The sequence below is a fragment of the Larimichthys crocea genome, chromosome IX (assembly GCF_000972845.2).
Source record: "Larimichthys crocea isolate SSNF chromosome IX, L_crocea_2.0, whole genome shotgun sequence".
Lineage (NCBI taxonomy): Eukaryota > Metazoa > Chordata > Actinopteri > Sciaenidae > Larimichthys > Larimichthys crocea.
This window is the reverse complement of record NC_040019.1, coordinates 7,722,975-7,739,685: the sequence shown is the minus strand read 5'-3', so window position 1 is coordinate 7,739,685 and position 16,711 is coordinate 7,722,975. Positions and strand designations below refer to the sequence as shown.

General features: G+C 39.2%; 3 protein-coding genes across 5 annotated transcripts; 2 read left to right on the top strand and 1 right to left on the bottom strand.

Moving 5' to 3' along the window:
• Positions 1-1,108: 1,108 nt before the first annotated feature.
• On the top strand, positions 1,109-10,820 carry prodha (proline dehydrogenase (oxidase) 1a). 2 transcript variants are annotated; one of them, XM_019278826.2, is made up of 14 exons: positions 1,109-1,566; positions 1,668-1,876; positions 3,744-3,773; positions 4,569-4,723; positions 4,907-4,971; positions 5,383-5,499; positions 5,652-5,731; positions 5,993-6,074; positions 6,669-6,761; positions 6,946-7,092; positions 7,233-7,408; positions 7,494-7,592; positions 7,790-7,878; positions 8,849-10,820. In XM_019278826.2, exons 1-14 carry the CDS (start codon positions 1,228-1,230, stop codon positions 9,037-9,039), a joined length of 1,872 nt encoding a protein of 623 aa, XP_019134371.1. In that variant the 5' UTR covers positions 1,109-1,227; the 3' UTR covers positions 9,040-10,820. The 2 variants fall into 2 exon arrangements, with proteins under 2 accessions (XP_019134371.1, XP_010736313.2); XM_010738011.3 differs by having other exon boundaries at positions 3,744-3,778; positions 4,574-4,723.
• Positions 10,821-11,690: 870 nt separating this feature from the next.
• Positions 11,691-15,295, top strand: gal3st1b (galactose-3-O-sulfotransferase 1b). Of its 2 annotated transcripts, none has more exons than XM_010738000.3 (3): positions 11,691-11,873; positions 12,693-12,835; positions 12,919-15,295. In XM_010738000.3, the coding sequence occupies exons 2-3, from the start codon at positions 12,711-12,713 to the stop codon at positions 14,075-14,077; spliced, it is 1,284 nt and encodes a 427-aa protein (XP_010736302.3). In that variant the 5' UTR covers positions 11,691-11,873; positions 12,693-12,710; the 3' UTR covers positions 14,078-15,295. The 2 variants fall into 2 exon arrangements, with proteins under 2 accessions (XP_010736302.3, XP_027137741.1); XM_027281940.1 differs by having other exon boundaries at positions 11,699-11,784.
• Positions 15,296-15,710: 415 nt separating this feature from the next.
• uqcr10 (ubiquinol-cytochrome c reductase, complex III subunit X) lies at positions 15,711-16,388 on the bottom strand. The gene is made up of 2 exons (XM_010737987.3): positions 16,206-16,388; positions 15,711-16,027 (listed from the first exon to the last, which is right to left on the bottom strand). Exons 1-2 carry the CDS (start codon positions 16,344-16,346, stop codon positions 15,977-15,979), a joined length of 192 nt encoding a protein of 63 aa, XP_010736289.1. The 5' UTR covers positions 16,347-16,388; the 3' UTR covers positions 15,711-15,976.
• Positions 16,389-16,711: the final 323 nt, after the last annotated feature.

The window sequence follows — 16,711 nt, the reverse complement described above, 5'->3', positions numbered from 1 at the left end:
AGATGGCTATATCCAAAAACAGCTGTATAATAGACAGGACACAGTAAAGCATGGTGTTACTCCCTCCCTTCTGTGAGCCACCAGAGCTGCTGATGAAACAGCATACTAATCATAGACCACAGCATCCACAGTAACTCAATTTGGTAAAAACAAAACATCCCCTTCATCTAAAGTGGCAGTGTTCCCATAAATCAATGTAGCTTGGCAGGACTGTAGTAAATCTCTAAATAGTTATTCTCCAGTTTTTTTTTTAACATTGTTCCTACACATCCCAATATCTTTCCCCCAAAGCCCTTTAGTCCGTACCCTGCATCTGTGTTGGCTCCAGTCCAGGTTGGTTCTCCCTGCAAGTTTCCCCAATGAGGTTGGGATGTGTAGTTACACAACCAATTATATAATACTTTATTCATGCCATTGCCGTTCTGTGACTATTACATGTGCTCTGAGAATGAAACTAATCCCTCATCCACTCATTAAGAAACATAGTTCATAATAGTAACTGCATGTAAAACATACAGTAATATTATATTGTAACTTGATTTTTTTTTTAAATATTTGCATCAAAAGAGGTCATCTAATATTGTCAATATAAATGTGTACACATGTGCACATCATCATCATACAAATCATATAATATGCTTCATGAAGGAGAGACCCAAGAAAGATCAAACTGTTTGATGAACAGGGAGTGGAAATACTGCAGACACCTACACACATGCACATATATATAAATACTATCCATGTGAAATGTGCAGTGTTTGTTTTTTTCTTATTATTTTATAACATTGAAAGAGGTAAGATAGATAAAACAACAGACACCTCTGAACAGGGTACTAAACACTTTGAGGCCAAACTTTGTTTGGATCCCAATGTGTCCAAACATGCCAAATATGACCAATCTGAAATTTGTAGAAAACAATGCACAGAACATCTCAAATATGTTTTAATTTGTGGAGTACCCTATGTGTGCAGTGTGCTGTATTAATAGTGTTTTACTTGTTTTTGTCAGTCATGTGGAATAAACAATGCGACCAACCATTCCGGTTTATGAGGCAACACGTGATGCCCCGCCCCCTCGGCGCGAGCGACTTAAAATAACCGCCGCATGCTCGCGCACTCTATGCTGCCTCATAGCAACGGCACCGCGAGGCGAGGCAGATAAGTAAGAAAGCGTGATTTGCGGGGCTGCTGCTGCTGTTGTTGTGTTTAGAGAAGAGAAATAAAAACATGTCGTACACTAAGTTTGTTGCGGCTATTGCGAGGGCAAACTCGGGCAATGTCAACAAGATACGCATTTCACCTGGAAGATGTCGGTCGACACTGGCATCCACCAAGAAGCAAGAAGAGAAAGAGCAACAGATGGATGGGTGCCCCGTGGTAGAAGCTGAGCCGGTTGAACTCATCAGCCAGACCAAAAATATTACAAATACGAAGTTAAGTAAAATCCACATTGACTTCGACAACACCCAGGAAGCCTACAGAAGTAAAGGTAACATCGAGCTGCTTCGCAGTCTGCTGGTGTTCAAGCTTTGTACAATTGACGTCCTCGTTGAGAAGAACAAAGAGGTGAGTTTGTTTACTTCATAAATTAACCTTAACTCCCTTTGTATGTGATGTATAATTGTGTAATAATTAATGTTGTTGTGTAATATGTGTTGTTTTTTTAGTTGATGGACCTGAGTAAGAAGCTGTTTGGTCAGTGGATGTTTGAGAAGATGATGAAGATGACCTTCTATGGTCAGTTTGTGGCAGGAGAAGACCACAACTCCATCAAACCTTTAATTCACAAGAACCAGGCCTTCGGTGTCGGGGCCGTGTTGGACTATAGTGTTGAAGAGGACTTGACACAAGAAGAGGCAGAGAAGAAGGAAATGGAGTAAGTACAATAACGCCTACATGTGACTATACTTTCTTGTGGTTTCTCGACTTTCCTATAGGCTACACATGCACCAGATGAGGAACCATTTTACATATTTTTGAGTTATGTAACACAGAAAACTGAAAAGGCTTGTTGAGTCAAGTTTCATGTGCAGGCCTGTATCATATTAACCTACAGCAGTATTAGTTTCTGAGCCTGTCCGTGTGTTTATAAACCTACATCCATGACTGTGACTACACAGCAGCCCGATGTGGAAACAAAATGTTACAGAAAATTGCCAAACGTATTTGAAATGACATTCCTGCGATTGCATAGTATGAACTATTTTCAGTCAAAACAAAGTATTAAGGTAGTAAACAAAGAGTATGTACCGCCATTGGTTCATATACCACAGTTTGAGAACCAGTGCTATAAACAACTAGGTTTCGCTTTCCTATATGCTGCACGTGTACCCATTTAACATTTTTTTTGGAGTTATGTAACACACAAAGCCGAAAAGGCCTGTTAAGTCGAGTTTCATGTGCAGGCCTGTATCATATAACCTACAACAGTTTTGAGCCCGCCCATGTGCCTTTAAACACAAAGAGGTACTCCTAGTGAACCTGAAAAACTGGAAAACTTGATACATGTATGAGCCCCCCCTGCACCACCTACCCATGCCCTTCTTCTTCTTTAAAGAAGTGTTGACAGTGGTGTTTGAATAATAAAACCTTTACAGCAGCGTTGTAATAAGTCCAATTTAAGACTGACAAACTGTAGTTAGTCCAATACTGGTTCTATTATAGTGAGTTATTTAATAATAAAATAGGTAAATGTAACCACTACTACTTTATTTTAGTCATTACCTTTACACTGGTGCATTTAGGACAATGTTTTTTAGAGGTTATCATGCAAATAAGTTAAGTCTATGACTGTATCGTACATATTATCAGGCCATATTGCCCTTGGCCCCCATAAAGGGTTAAACTAACATGATACATACACATGTATCTAGAATATACCTGTATGAGGGTCATTTTACTGTTGAATCACGACACTGATATTTGAAATACAAATGAAAAGTCTGGTAAAACAGTTTAGTTGTCCCCCTGCAAATAACGTCTCCTCCTTTATTTACATACAGAACACAGCGTCTAAAACATTCAAATGACCTATAGCTTGATATCAGTGTGTTCTTATCACCTCAGGAGTGGCTTCTGTTAAACCTTGCTTATCAAATTAACATGAGTCACGTTATATGCAGTACATTTTGTCCACATAAAACATTGTAATTAAAACCCTGTGTGTTTTTTTTATTTCATCTCTAGTAGGAAAACACTGCCTGTCCTCTATTGGTCGGCTGGGTCAGACCCCTCTTCTCTGATTGGTTGAGCTGGTTATTCCTCTAGGGAATGTACTTCATGCAAAGACTGCCACCCTTTTAGAGTAATGTCCTGCCGGATCACCTCATGTGGCACACACACACGCAAGAGTTACGCAATGATCTCATGAGGAAATAAGCTTATTTTTATGTCAATAAGCACGACACACACATGCTGAACTAAATCCAAACACATTTCCTTTATTAACCTCAAAAGATTGTTGACTCTGTAAAGACGGCAACGCAGTGAACACAGTGTTTCTGTTCACCGATGTATTTCTCATGTCACAACATGCCTAGAAAAGGAATCCATCATCATAACTGGGAGTATTAGGTGTCAGCAGGACTGGTTAAAATGATCTGTGAAATAAAAAAAACACAAACTCATTTCACCTTGTCAGCTTTTTAAAATAGTCTTCTTAGATGACCCCCCTGTGTTTACCATTGTCATACTGAAACAATGACACGAGAAGTTGTAAAACTTAATTTTTCTTTTTTTTTCAGTTCATGTGTTTCTGAAGCAGAGAAAGAAAGTCCAGGTTTGTATATGAGTTAAAATAACCTCTGAATTATTGTATGTGCAGTATATGTTTTAAAAAGGATAAAGATATCCAAAATATGAAATAGAAAAGTATGTAGTCAGCAAGAAAATTTATCAACTGAACTGCTAGTTTGCATTGATATTCAGCTGCTTCAGCTTGGCCTGAACCCAGCACAGGTGTCAGGTTTGTTATGTACAGTCATGTGGCCGTGTCTTCCAGCCTGGATAGCACTGGTTATATCTGGATTTAGTGAGGTCTGTAATGTCTGGCTCAGCGGATGCAGTGAGAAGAAGCTTGGTTCATGTTACTTGGTTGATGTTTGAAACTCAAGTGTATCATTCACCTACGAGTACTGTCTCTGTAGTCTGTAGTTTTAAATGTTTTAAAAGAAACAGTCTTTCCATAATAATATTCTTTGTACCATTCTTTCTGGTAGGAGTTTGCATACAGAGAGATACATGTTTAGACAGAAGTATCAGTTTAGATGATTAGATGGTTGTCATTTTCAGACTGTGAAAGTTCCTATTAACTTTACAGAGCTTGTGTTACATTAGTTGTGGCATAAATAAATACATGTACAGTTATTCAAAGCAAAAGCTTGAAGGATGGAAAGAAAGATTACACAGTCAAGTTGTAGGACAGAGAAACTACTTTTAATAACTGAAAAATGTTAATATGATCTCTATAAATATTATGTCTTATGTCATAAAATATGATAAAATAAGACATTTAACTCCCAGTGAGCTCCAAATTAACAGTTGTTCAGCTAATGTTACCTTATTTTCACTCCAGGTGCTGATCATCGTGAGAAAAAGTACAAGGCCCATCGCCAGTTCGGAGACAGGCGTGGAGGAGTCACCAGTGCTCGTACTTATTTCTATGCAGACGAGTCCAAATGTGACACCCAAATGGAGACATTCATAAACTGCATTAAAGCCTCCGGTAAGTAGTAAGTTAGTTCTAAGGAAGCAAGTAAAGAACATACCATGTTTGGTTGTGATTATTATAATATCTGTACATACACATAATTATAAAAAGTAATTTTGACAAAGTTGAATTACATCAAGCAAAAAGGGTTGAGAGTTATCCAACACTGAGTGACATAAAAGTTGTTATTGATTTCAGGAGGAGCCTCTGCAGATGGATTTTCTGCCATCAAAATGACAGCTCTCGGACGGCCACAGTTCCTTGTAAGTTTATGCCTTCAATATTAACTGAAAGTTCATATTACAGAATTTAAAAGGTGCAAGTGGCATTGATTTGTGCTGCCAGGTCTCAAACTAACAAACTGCACTGGCACAAGATCAGCATTACGGGGTAATGCGAAAATAAATCCATAGCCAATAATCTGTCTCTTTATGGTTTTGAGTCAGTGCCAGTTGATAAGTAGGATCATAGATGCACAGTACTGTGGACAAACAGCAGCACTTCAGTTTTATCACTGAGACAAGAGGAGCCACGTTTCCTGTCAGATGTCACACCACAGAAAGTCTTAACTTCCTCAGATGAAAATGGCATGCAGAATGAAAGTGGATAAAATACCCATGTGCTCATCGAAGATTATCTTTTGCTCACTGACATATTGTTATGTGTTTAAACAGCTCCAGTTTTCAGAAGTCCTGGTTAAATGGAGACAGTTCTTTAACTACCTCGCAGCACAACAGGGTAAATCTGAGATGATGGTCTTGGAACAGAAACTGGAACTGGAACAGCTCAAGGTGTGTCTTGCCCTCAGGAAGTCTAATGCAAGTTCATGCATGCACATACATAACTGATCCCTTTTAGATGTTCTTTAGTTGTGCCTTGTCATTTGTTAAAACAATAATAAGCAGTAAAACTGTGTTTTAACCACTGAAATGTTTCTTTGCAGGAAAGTTTGACTAAGATGGGTGTTGGAGCCAAGGACGACATTGAGAACTGGTTTACTGGAGAGAAGCTGGGTTTGTCAGGGTAAGATAGACACTCATTAGTTCAATGAAATCAATTCAAACAACAAATGCTTTATATACTTTTGTGTTGTAAAAATCAATAATACAATAGAGCCTCTGGCTTGAACAGCTGGAAATGTTAGCTAGTATCTAAAGACCTGTGGCTCAGCCCTTTTACCTTGCAGCAATAATTAATCTACAACGAACATGGCACTGAATTCGAAGTATCTCTTATTTGGATGTCACTTATTTTAACATACAATTTCTTACATCTTATTTCCAGAACGATCGATCTGCTGGACTGGAACAGTTTAATAAATGATACAACAAAAATCTCTAGTCTCCTTATGGTGCCAAACCTTGAGGTGAGCCATTGTCATGTCGACATTTAGTGGTGAGAACGGATCATTTGTGGTAGTTCAGTAAATGGTGTCCGTGGAAGTGCTACCCCAGTCTGGTTATCTCTTATCTGTACACTGGGAGCAGTCCAATAAAGACAGATGGCATTATTGTAATCTCCAAAAGACACAGCATTTGATAGACAGCAGCATTTTTGTTTCCCGTCAGAGCTTGGACTTCTCTACCAGATTGTGGAAAAAAAGTTGATACAAGTCTTGGTACAAGAAATTGATGTTCTTTCTACAAGATAAAAACTCACTTGTGCAATATCTTCTTGCAAGTAAACATTTATTCTGATGAGGTTAAAACATACTATCGTTTGGGACTTGTACACTTCTAGACATATATACTTCTGTAGATATCTGCAGTGTTGATAATAGTGTTCATGTTTAATGTAGCCAGTGCTATTGAGTGCAGTTAAGAAACTTATCAGTTTGAAAAAGGACACAGGAGAAAATGTCAGAGACTCCCGCCCACCCAGTATCTACCCTGTCTGTCACATACTGATAAAGTTTGATCCCAAATGCCAAACAATAAGATGTTTTGTCTTCTGGTTGCAGACACGCCAGCTGGAACCTTTGTTGAACAAGTTTACAGCTGAGGAGGAGAAGCAGATGAAGAGAATGCTCCAGAGAGTGGACGTTTTGGCCAAAGTAAGGATACCCGAACAAATAAATGTGCCATTTTAAGAGCCAATACAGAAACCTAAACCCAGTTTATTGCAACCAAAGTCCTTGTTCAAGGAAATCAAAGACGTCTTTTGAATTGTGTTTTCTGGTGTGGTAAACTCCTGTTTCCCCTGAGCCATACAAACTGTAAATACTCTGTGTGCCCCAGCACGCCATGGAGAATGGGGTAAGGCTAATGGTGGACGCCGAGCAGACCTATTTCCAACCAGCTATTAGTCGGCTGACCCTGGAAATGCAGAGGATATTCAACAGGGAGAAGCCCATCATTTTCAACACTTACCAGTGTTACCTCAAGGTGTGAAACCAACATCATCTTTTTTTTCTCAATGTTGTTGTCACTTTTAGTACATTTTGTAACATTAGGTTTGATTGTTGTTGCTAAACATACTGTATGGATAGAAAAGCACATCACATCACATCCTTTAATACTTTTAGGAAGCCTATGACAACGTAACTATGGACATTGAGCTGTCACGACGTGAAGGCTGGTACTTTGGTGCCAAACTGGTTCGTGGAGCCTACATGTATCAAGAGAGAGATAGGGCCAAAGAGATTGGCTACGAAGACCCGATAAACCCAGACTATGAGGCCACTAATAGGATGTATCACAAGTAAGTGCTGAATCACGATCAAGGTCCTTTGTGGTTGAGCTGGAAAATGTCTAAATCCTGACCATCTGCCTTTTTGTTTGTCTAGGTGCTTAGAGTATGTGCTGGAGGAGATTGAACACAGAAGGAAAGCAAATATTATGGTTGCATCTCACAATGAGGACACCGTGAAATTTACTCTGGAAAAGTATGTCCTGCACAAAGATGGCAGAACATGTGATGTGTACAAAGTCCTGATATTGCCCCAATTAAATCACATTCTTTGCTAACTTCCTTAATAAATTATAGGATTTATAGAGTATTATATTATATTATATTGCCACACCAGTGGCTCATATTATGTAACAGCCCTTTAACATGTATGTTTTCTTTCTGTTTTTTCAGGATGAATGAGATGGGCCTTTCACCCACTGAGAATAAGGTTTACTTTGGACAGCTGCTGGGAATGTGTGACCAGATCAGCTTCCCACTAGGTATGTCAGTACTAAAAGTAAACAAGCAAGTTATGGAATCGCAGAGGCTTACGTCATATAGTCAGGTGTCTAGACGTTCCATTGAAACCACCACTGGTCCCTACACGTGTCAGCTTTCCAAAACTCAGCTGGACTCTCACCACACGCAATGCCTGTCCAATCTATAGATATCTTGGGAGCAGACAAACTCCATGCCTCTTACTAAATGTTGTGTTAGTTTTGCTCAACAGAGGTGCACACTGTTAGAACAGAAACGTGTCACTACCCAACAGGAGTGATAGTAATTAGGTTAATGCTGTTTTAGACATACTGTACATGACGCAATATTTGTTACCAGATAGCTAACGAGACTTTTTTACATCTTTAGTGTTGTATCAGTACACATTTGATTTCAGTTCAGTTTTCAACAGTTTATTTAAATGTGTTATACAATTGAGATACAGGAAACTGACACTACTTCAGTCTCATGCCAAGCTGAGCTTTTTTATCATGTGTTGCTGTTTGAACAATGGTGCAGTGGTCAGATTTCAAATTGCAAATCAATAGTGATGGTTGATGCTGCAGCCCGGCCAGTTTGACTCATGTTACATCACTAAATATTTAATATAAAAAGTCTATATTTACTTATCAGCGTTCTCCTAATACAATTTAATACAATGTGTTAATTAACTAAACAAAATATAGTGTGTTAATCTACTCCACCATTATTACCATTAACGTACTATACAGTGAGTGAGTTTTGACAGCTTCTTTTTCACAGTTATATATCTACCGTGTTAAGTTTATGAGCCAGTTTCATTAGTACAATAAAAGATTTGTCCAATGTGCTATTCTGGCTGTTTCTCTGCGACACCCATATTTGGATTCTGCTGTTGGACATCACATTTGAAGTCATGACATGAGACGCACACACGGTGGAGATAGTGGACACTGATTTAAAACACGTCTCCTTTCTTTTTGTTGAAAACAGGCCAAGCAGGTTTCCCAGTCTACAAGTACGTCCCATACGGTCCAGTCAACGAGGTCATTCCTTATCTGTCTCGCCGTGCTCAAGAGAACCGTGGCTTCATGAAGGGTTCGCAGAGAGAGCGCAGCCTGCTGTGGACAGAGCTGAAGCGCAGGATGTTGGCTGGTCAGATCTTTTACAAGCCTGTGTACTGAGTCACAGGACCACAGCATACTAACTGCAGTGTAAGCATTCCATACTCTACTGTACCACTACCTGCTAGCTGCTCCTTCCCTGGCTTTTTATGCTGCAGCGTGGAGGAAAGTTCGGCAGTTTTAAGGGCAGATGTTTTCAAGTGTGAAATGGTTTGTGATTTGTTTTCAGAAGAGATATTTTTATCAGATTACATGAGATAAAAACAATAAATAAGTGGACCCGTCATAGTAATATAACAGCTGGGATGAAAGTACAGTCATATTACATATATATATTTATATACACATATACATATAAATTTAATAGATTTTAAAACTCTGCCATTATATTACATTGTGGAGAAACGTGCTGCTCGATTAAGAAGTGATTATTAATGTTGGTCTCGGAATCCGAATTAGTTTTATTTAACTAAAAAACGGTATATTGTGAATCGATGGTTACCAAAGGTGGCATACTTGTATATAAAAGCTGTGTTGTGTTTTATTATGTGAAAAGACATTTTTCTTTTTATGTTTTCTTCAGTGTCACACTTGTCTTATAGCTGTTACTCACAAGTGCCTTATGATTGATGTCACAAGATTAACTGGAAGCAATGGGCTGTTGCACAACATTTTGTTTTCTGTTACAGCACACTCCACCAGGGGGACTGTAAATTATCTTACCATGTTAACTGCTGACACTATGTGCCATCGTAATGATCCACTGTGTAGATCTATATCCATAGTCTACTCTTAAGTCATAATCTGTTGCAGCTTCACAAACCAGATGGTTCTCCTTTTCATCTCACATCACCCATGTATATTGATGTCCCCAAAATATAACATTTGACACTGTTTCTCACTGTAAACTGTCTATATACCATAAATATGTGCCAATGAACCAACTACATGTTACTAGCCAGTGACTGTTGGCTGCAGAAGCTAACCTGTTTGCTCGTGACAAATCAAAGGGCTGAAAGGGCTGAAGTTTCAGTGTGATCTATTTTAGGGACTAAGTCATGCTTAACATGCTAAGCAGGAAACCAGGATTGTGTGCTGTGCTCCAAGAACTGTTCCACAAATGTGACCCGGTTACTGCTGTAATTGTTTTCGAGGAAAACTACACCCAAGTATAGAATACCTGCACTATTGTATGGGCTGCATGGGAGGAGACGCTCCCTGGGAATTCTGTTTATTATTTTATAAGAATCTTCAAAAAGACAGCGCTGCCCACAGCCTGTGAATCATTTGTGAGTTTGTGTGCTAAAGAAAATGATAGAGAATATATTTAAATGTCAGACTGGAAATGAATACTGTAAAGTGCAAATTTAATCCTTTTTGTAAAGTTGAAAAAAAAAAGAAACGTATTTGAACAAAAGTCTTAAATTAAGATTTTAAACCAATTTCACTGTCGCTGCATTTCTGATGCTTGTATTTTTAAGTAGTATAGCCATGAGAAATTATAAAAACATAAAGTCATTTACGTTTCATTTTTGTTCCAGCGTCAGCCATAATTTTAACAGTATCAGCAGTAAATGAGATGCCTTTATTTGTGTGGACAGTTGAAATTTGAGCTGGGTTAAGCTCCTGTTGAAGAACCACATTCATTTTACTGAATGTGTGTGATGAAGTTAACCTCACAACACTGACACATTTCAAGGGTTTGGACAGGAATTTAATTTGAGTGTTTTTTTTTTTCTTTGGTGTTTGGTTTCCTCGTCATTGCTGTATCAGTATATACCATATTTTGTACAGTTGTAAAATGTAATTATTGATTAACAAAATAAACATAGAAACCATAATTTTATTGTTGTACTCTTATTGCAGTTTATGTTTAAAGTGGACATAGACATGAACAACAGGGTGATCTTTTCTGCTGCTGTATGCAGCAGAAACTAGCCCGGACTGCATAGATCTAATCGTTATTTTATCTCGTAGTGAGTGAGATAGATCTGTCATGCTCACTGACTTAGTCTGACATCCATTGCATCAACAAGTATGCTGCACTAGAGCTAGTGGGCTCCCTGTGTCAAATCAATGGGACCCACTGAATCAGAGATGTTTCCCAGCCAAAGTCAACAGCAGCTGAGGCAGCACCTGCGTCCAGGTATCTGGAGACTAAAGAAGAAAAAACATAACACACAGCTGGACTGAGAACAAGCAGACTTATGTATCTGTGCAGCAAGATGTATGTGTGCTATTTCCTCCTTTTGTGTTAGCTTATTGTTTTGCCTATCTATCTCTAACATAACAATCCTGGTTCATTGTACCAGTGTTCTCACGACTAGACCAACAAGTTCTCAGTGATAAAAAGATGTTCATCACTACACACCGCACATTTGAAATTTATGATCAGCTGCTGGGTCACATGTTGCCAAACCACTTGGGTAAGATTTGGGAAATATGATTGTCATAGCAAATAAACATTGGTACATTTAAAAGAGCATTTTTTGTGAAATACTGTGGGCCAGTTACACCTACAGATGCATTTTTAGATACTTTAAAAGTAAAGTTTGTTTTATTTAAGCATATCTCACTATTTTTAATATATAAGTTGTCCATTTATAACATGCTTAAGTATACTTTCATACAAAAATAGCCATTTTTTTAATAAGTAAAGCCTATTCGTCAGACTAACTGTTAAATATGAACATTTCTGTAGAGGTGTGCTGTCCAACTGTAACGACTCTACAAATGGGCGGAGAATCTACCTCTGACATCTTCTATCAGCCCTCACAGCCAATGAGATCTAACTTCAGGGAGTGTGTAGGTCTACAACATGCTGGACAAAAGAGGTTTTTCTTTTACCTTGTACAAACTCTTCACCACGACACTGCTAATGCTGTCATCTACAGGTAAATAAAGCTCTGTTTTCCTATATTTCTTCCTCCATGTATATTTGTTTACTGTATCATTTATAATCTGACTGTTTTGATAGTGAAAAGATGTTTTTAAGAAAAATGGGTTTACAGAATTATTTCAGACTAAGACATCTTGGCTTTAAATTCTTTTATCATGTACTACAACTACTCTATGAGACATGAAGTACAAATGAAAGCTTTTATTATTAAATGTAACAACTGGATAGACGACTGAGCTATCAGTGTCAAAGATAAGAAGTATGCAAAGGAGCACACCTTCCCACTACTAGATTTTATCTGGAATGATTCTTTTGTCAAGCTTAAACATCTGTTAGTTATTTACATGAGCATGATGCTGTAAAATGTGTCTTTAATGTTAGTGTCTCTCCTCCTTACATTCCTGCTCTCTACCGTAAACATGTTTTTAGTGAAAACATGGTGACTCTGTGTTTTTCTGTGATGGAAAGAATGATGCAGCAGTTTTCTCACTGGTTTGTGTTATCACCAGTTTATGCAGTTTATCCTGTTTTTATATGCAGGAGAGCATCTTAGCAGGTTACATTTAATTTAAATGGGTCAGAGCCTGGACTCTCTGTAAATACATAATAAGTACTCCAGTGTATTAAGGGGTGAGGTGAGATAAGGTGGTAATTAGTTGGTCTGTGGCTAACGCCGCAGGGTGTTACAACTGTTTATGTGCTTTGTGTGGCTGCTCATTGGTTGTGTGAGAACATCAACAAGGTGTGTATTAAAAACTTAAAAACCTTATAATCTTTTCCTCTGTGTGTGTGTGTTCTCTCATTTCATTTTCAGATTCCTGTTTGGGTTTTAATGATGTCTGGGATGAGAGGAAGCAAGTGCACACGTGTAGTACGAGGCCTGATTCTCTGGATTTTATTGACCAACATCATGCTGGTGCTGTACTGCTTGACGAACCAAACCCAAGTGAAGTTTAGGTAAACATTTACAAGGTACGGATTATTTTATTGAGCTAAATTGGTTGATCTGTCTGTTATTTGTTTCTTTGTTTTGTTTACAGGGACTCCCAAGAAGACACGTGTTCTCTCAGTATGGCAAAATTATTGAAGCAAAATGTGACCACGCCTGCTCAAAGCACAAAATCCCAGTCAGAAGAGTGCTCCCCCACAGTGGACATCATGTTCATGAAGACCCATAAGACTGCCAGCAGCACCATACTCAACATTCTCTTCAGGTTTGGAGAAAAGCACAAGCTTAAATTCGCCTTCCCCAATGGCCGCAATGACTTCTACTACCCATCGCCTTTCCTGTGCTCCCAGGTGAAAGACTACAGGCCTGGAGACTGTTTCAACATCGTCTGTAACCACATGCGCTTTCACCATCATGAAGTGGCCAAGCTCCTGCCTCCGAATGCTGCGTACATCACCATCCTGCGTGACCCAGTGGCTCTCTTTGAGTCGTCTTTCCATTATTATCACAGAGCAGTTCCTCTCACATGGAAGATCAGTGGAGAGGACAAACTGGCAGAGTTTCTAGAGAATCCTCAGACCTTCTACAGCCCAGAGGCCTTCAACTCATTCTATCTCAGAAATCTGCTCTTTTTTGACTTTGGTTTTGACAACAACCTGGAGGCTGATGATCCTCGTGTAATGATGAATATTCATAACTTATCGAAACATTTTGATCTGGTACTTATAGCAGAATATTTTGAGGAATCTCTGATCCTGCTTAAGGACACACTCTGTTGGACCATGGAGGACATCCTGTATTTTAAACTCAATGCTCGCAAGAGCTCGTCTGTATCTCGACTTACCCCTGACTTGAGAGCCAAAGCTTTACAGTGGAACGGAGCTGACTGGAAACTCTATCAGCACTTTAATGCTACCTTCTGGGCCAGAGTGGAGGCATACGGGAGAGAGAGAATGAAACAGCAAGTCAAAGAGCTTAGGAGAAAAAATGCTGAGATGAAGGACATCTGTATCGAGGATGGAGGCGCAGTTGAAGCCCAAAAGATTCAGGACAGACGTTTTCTGCCCTGGCAGCCAGTCGGAGAGTCTTCCATCCTGGGATACAACATGAAGACAAGTACTGACCCCAAATTCAAGACAATCTGTGAAAAGATGCTCACACCTGAAATACAATACTTATCAGACCTGGGTGTAAACCTGTGGCTTACTAGACTTTGGGGTTGGTTCAAAGATACTGTTTTTAGAATTTAACCCTGATTAAAACATCTAAAATATACCCATTTATCCTACAACATCTGTGCGCCTATGAATGTTTCCTCTGAATGATGAATATTGTACATTCAAATTTGTCATCTAGAAACTGAATTGCCGTTTGGCTGCATATAATGGGTCACATACAGTATTGGCCTACAGATGGGTGTAAATGACATAAAAATGATAAACTGCGTGTTTACACTCTTGTAAATGGGTTCAGGCTTAAAGTGTGAACATATACTGCGTTTATGCTCACCTCCCTGCTTAGATTTACATATACAGGGAGTCAGTGTTTCAGCAATATTGTGCAAAGCTTACAGTATTTGCTTGATGGTCCACTCCTAGCACTAATGTTTCTGGCCTAAGTTGTATGTATGTTTCAGGGAGCATAACATGTCCCAGGTTCTAATTTTTGTTGAGCCCACAGGAACCAAACTGAATCAGTAGTAGCTATAATGTTGCTGAAAGTACAGTTACTCAGAGGGGACAGGCGGTGTTAGTGTGCCCCCTAGGGCCCTGAAGATCAGGTGCAGTTGTATTCACTGCATTTGAAAGTGGTGGGCTTGCCTGACCCTGTCATGATGGTTTACAGAACGTTTAATCTTCATCACTGACAGTAATGATGGTTCAATAATGGTATCATCAATACACCTTTGAATTTCCTGCTATGACATTTTAAAACTGGCTGCTGTGAAACAAGCCCTTTGCGAACATTCCCTGCAGTTTGCAGATTATATTACTGTATGTCAGCACAGAAGTCGAGTTTAACTATTGTATTCTCTTTTAATGACAATATGTGTTGCACATAAGATATATCTTTGGAATCTACCTTGAATAAAGATGGTCTTTCTCTGCATAGTGAAAATAAAGTGGGAGTAAGAATCATTTCTCTCCACCTTGTGTTGTGTGCATAAGAATCATCTTGGTAGTAATTTATCTTTTGTGAATATGCTATTTGTATACTATTTGTATGTGTGTGTGTTTTTTATTATTATATTTGCTTTTTACGTATTAGAAATATATGGACTTTTTTTTAACAGTATGACAGCAATGAGCAATTGCCTTTGCTCCTTACATGTTTATGTAATATTGTGATTTCAGAATAAGTCTGTGGATTTTATTGCTTGTAACCGTCCTGTCTTTGCAACTCAAATGCCTAATAAAGTAGAAATGCCACCAAAATAAGTCAAACAACCTTTTGTGAGTTGTGTACAATTGTATTTTGGACATTATTCCATGCAAAGAATAATCTCTCCTGACACTTTGGCAATGAGTGGGCAGAAAACGTTTAATTTAAACAGACTTCTTTGTACCCACATTGAAATTTGCATTTCTTTTAAGAATTTGTACCAGATACCAACCTGTCATATGTTGGGAATTTAAATGACATAAAAGATGTGCCTATGTGAGAGCTGTAAGAGGACACAAGTATCCAACCACTGCATATTTAGTAAGATTCCAGACATGCTTCAGTCTCACTAGAACTAATTGCATTTTAATTACATGATTTGTGCATGAAGCTACTGCTAAGGTGACATCATGTGTGCATAACATTTATAAAATCTGCATTCTGTAAATATGCTTTGGCACGCATGCCATATTAGATATGATAAATCGAAACACTGCAAGATCCGACATTAATACATGTTTAATTTACTCATTTACAATCTGTTTGGAGAACAAAGGCATAACAAACAACAACAAGGAGGTGGCAGGAAGCACTGCTCCATCTTCACGGTGGTCTGGACAGTCAATCCGCTCCCACACCATCAGGTCCTCTGGTTAGCATGACTCTGAGCACATTGTCCATGTTGTCTGATGCTTGATTCAGGTGTGGAGTCCAGGGAAAGTGGATGAAGGGAGGTATGTGGCCTTGGATAACCCCTCGGCCGCGTCCTATTCCTCGTCAGCGGTCTCGTATTTGTGTTGGATGTGTTTCCATAGTTTCTACAGGGAATCACACACACATGAGATCACGTTATATACATTTTATATAACAAGCAGAGATCTAAAGAGGACGCAGTGAAGGAGAGAGGCTAGCTTAGCCACCGTTAGCTCCGCTTCGCCCTCTGCTTACAAGGTCAGGATAATTAAAGCTTTAAAGACACCGAGAGGACACACGTACCCCGCGATTCATTTGCTCGAATATCGCGTCGCCACCTTGGTCGAATACTCGCTCGAAGAAGACCGCGCCAACAATGACGGTTATGGCGAAAGTGGACGACCGCCTGAAGAGCAGGTTGTAGACAGACTTTGTCAGCGACATCTTGGCGAGGCTGAGTGCGCATGAGCGGACGCGGAGGCACAACGGTTCCGCTCCAGGAGGAGAGGGATGGGAAGTTCGAGTCTTTTTACTGAATCGGATCACTTACTCTCTGACGGTAAATTGAACGAATCTTTTTTTTTTTTTTTGAGTCATTTCGTTTATTTCGTTCATTCATTAGTGCAGTGCTGTATCCCTCTTGTGACAAAGAAACGAAAGACCGATCTGTATGAAAGAACCGCTGTGCATACTGCTCGTCACACACAGGCCTCATGTGGCAAATGAACGAGAGAGATTTAAACCAGGGGCCCCGTATAGGGGGGAAAAGTTAGGATAATTCCAAGGGCCCACGACTGGCTCCAAAAAAT

Bases quoted from the DNA above. Each gene is read 5' to 3' on its own strand.
- uqcr10 (XM_010737987.3), bottom strand. From the start codon at position 16,346: ATGTCGCTGACAAAGTCTGTCTACAACCTGCTCTTCAGGCGGTCGTCC. The intron at 16,028-16,205 runs GTACGTGTGTCC...GATTCCCTGTAG, and splicing joins TCGAGCAAATGAATCGCGGG to AAACTATGGAAACACATCCA.
- prodha (XM_019278826.2), top strand. From the start codon at position 1,228: ATGTCGTACACTAAGTTTGTTGCGGCTATTGCGAGGGCAAACTCGGGC. The intron at 1,877-3,743 runs GTAAGTACAATA...TTTTTTTTTCAG, and splicing joins GCAGAGAAGAAGGAAATGGA to TTCATGTGTTTCTGAAGCAG. The intron at 7,093-7,232 runs GTGTGAAACCAA...TAATACTTTTAG, and splicing joins CTTACCAGTGTTACCTCAAG to GAAGCCTATGACAACGTAAC.
- gal3st1b (XM_027281940.1), top strand. From the start codon at position 11,713: ATGGGCGGAGAATCTACCTCTGACATCTTCTATCAGCCCTCACAGCCA. The intron at 11,785-12,692 runs GTAGGTCTACAA...TTTCATTTTCAG, and splicing joins GATCTAACTTCAGGGAGTGT to ATTCCTGTTTGGGTTTTAAT. The intron at 12,836-12,918 runs GTAAACATTTAC...TTTTGTTTACAG, and splicing joins CAAACCCAAGTGAAGTTTAG to GGACTCCCAAGAAGACACGT.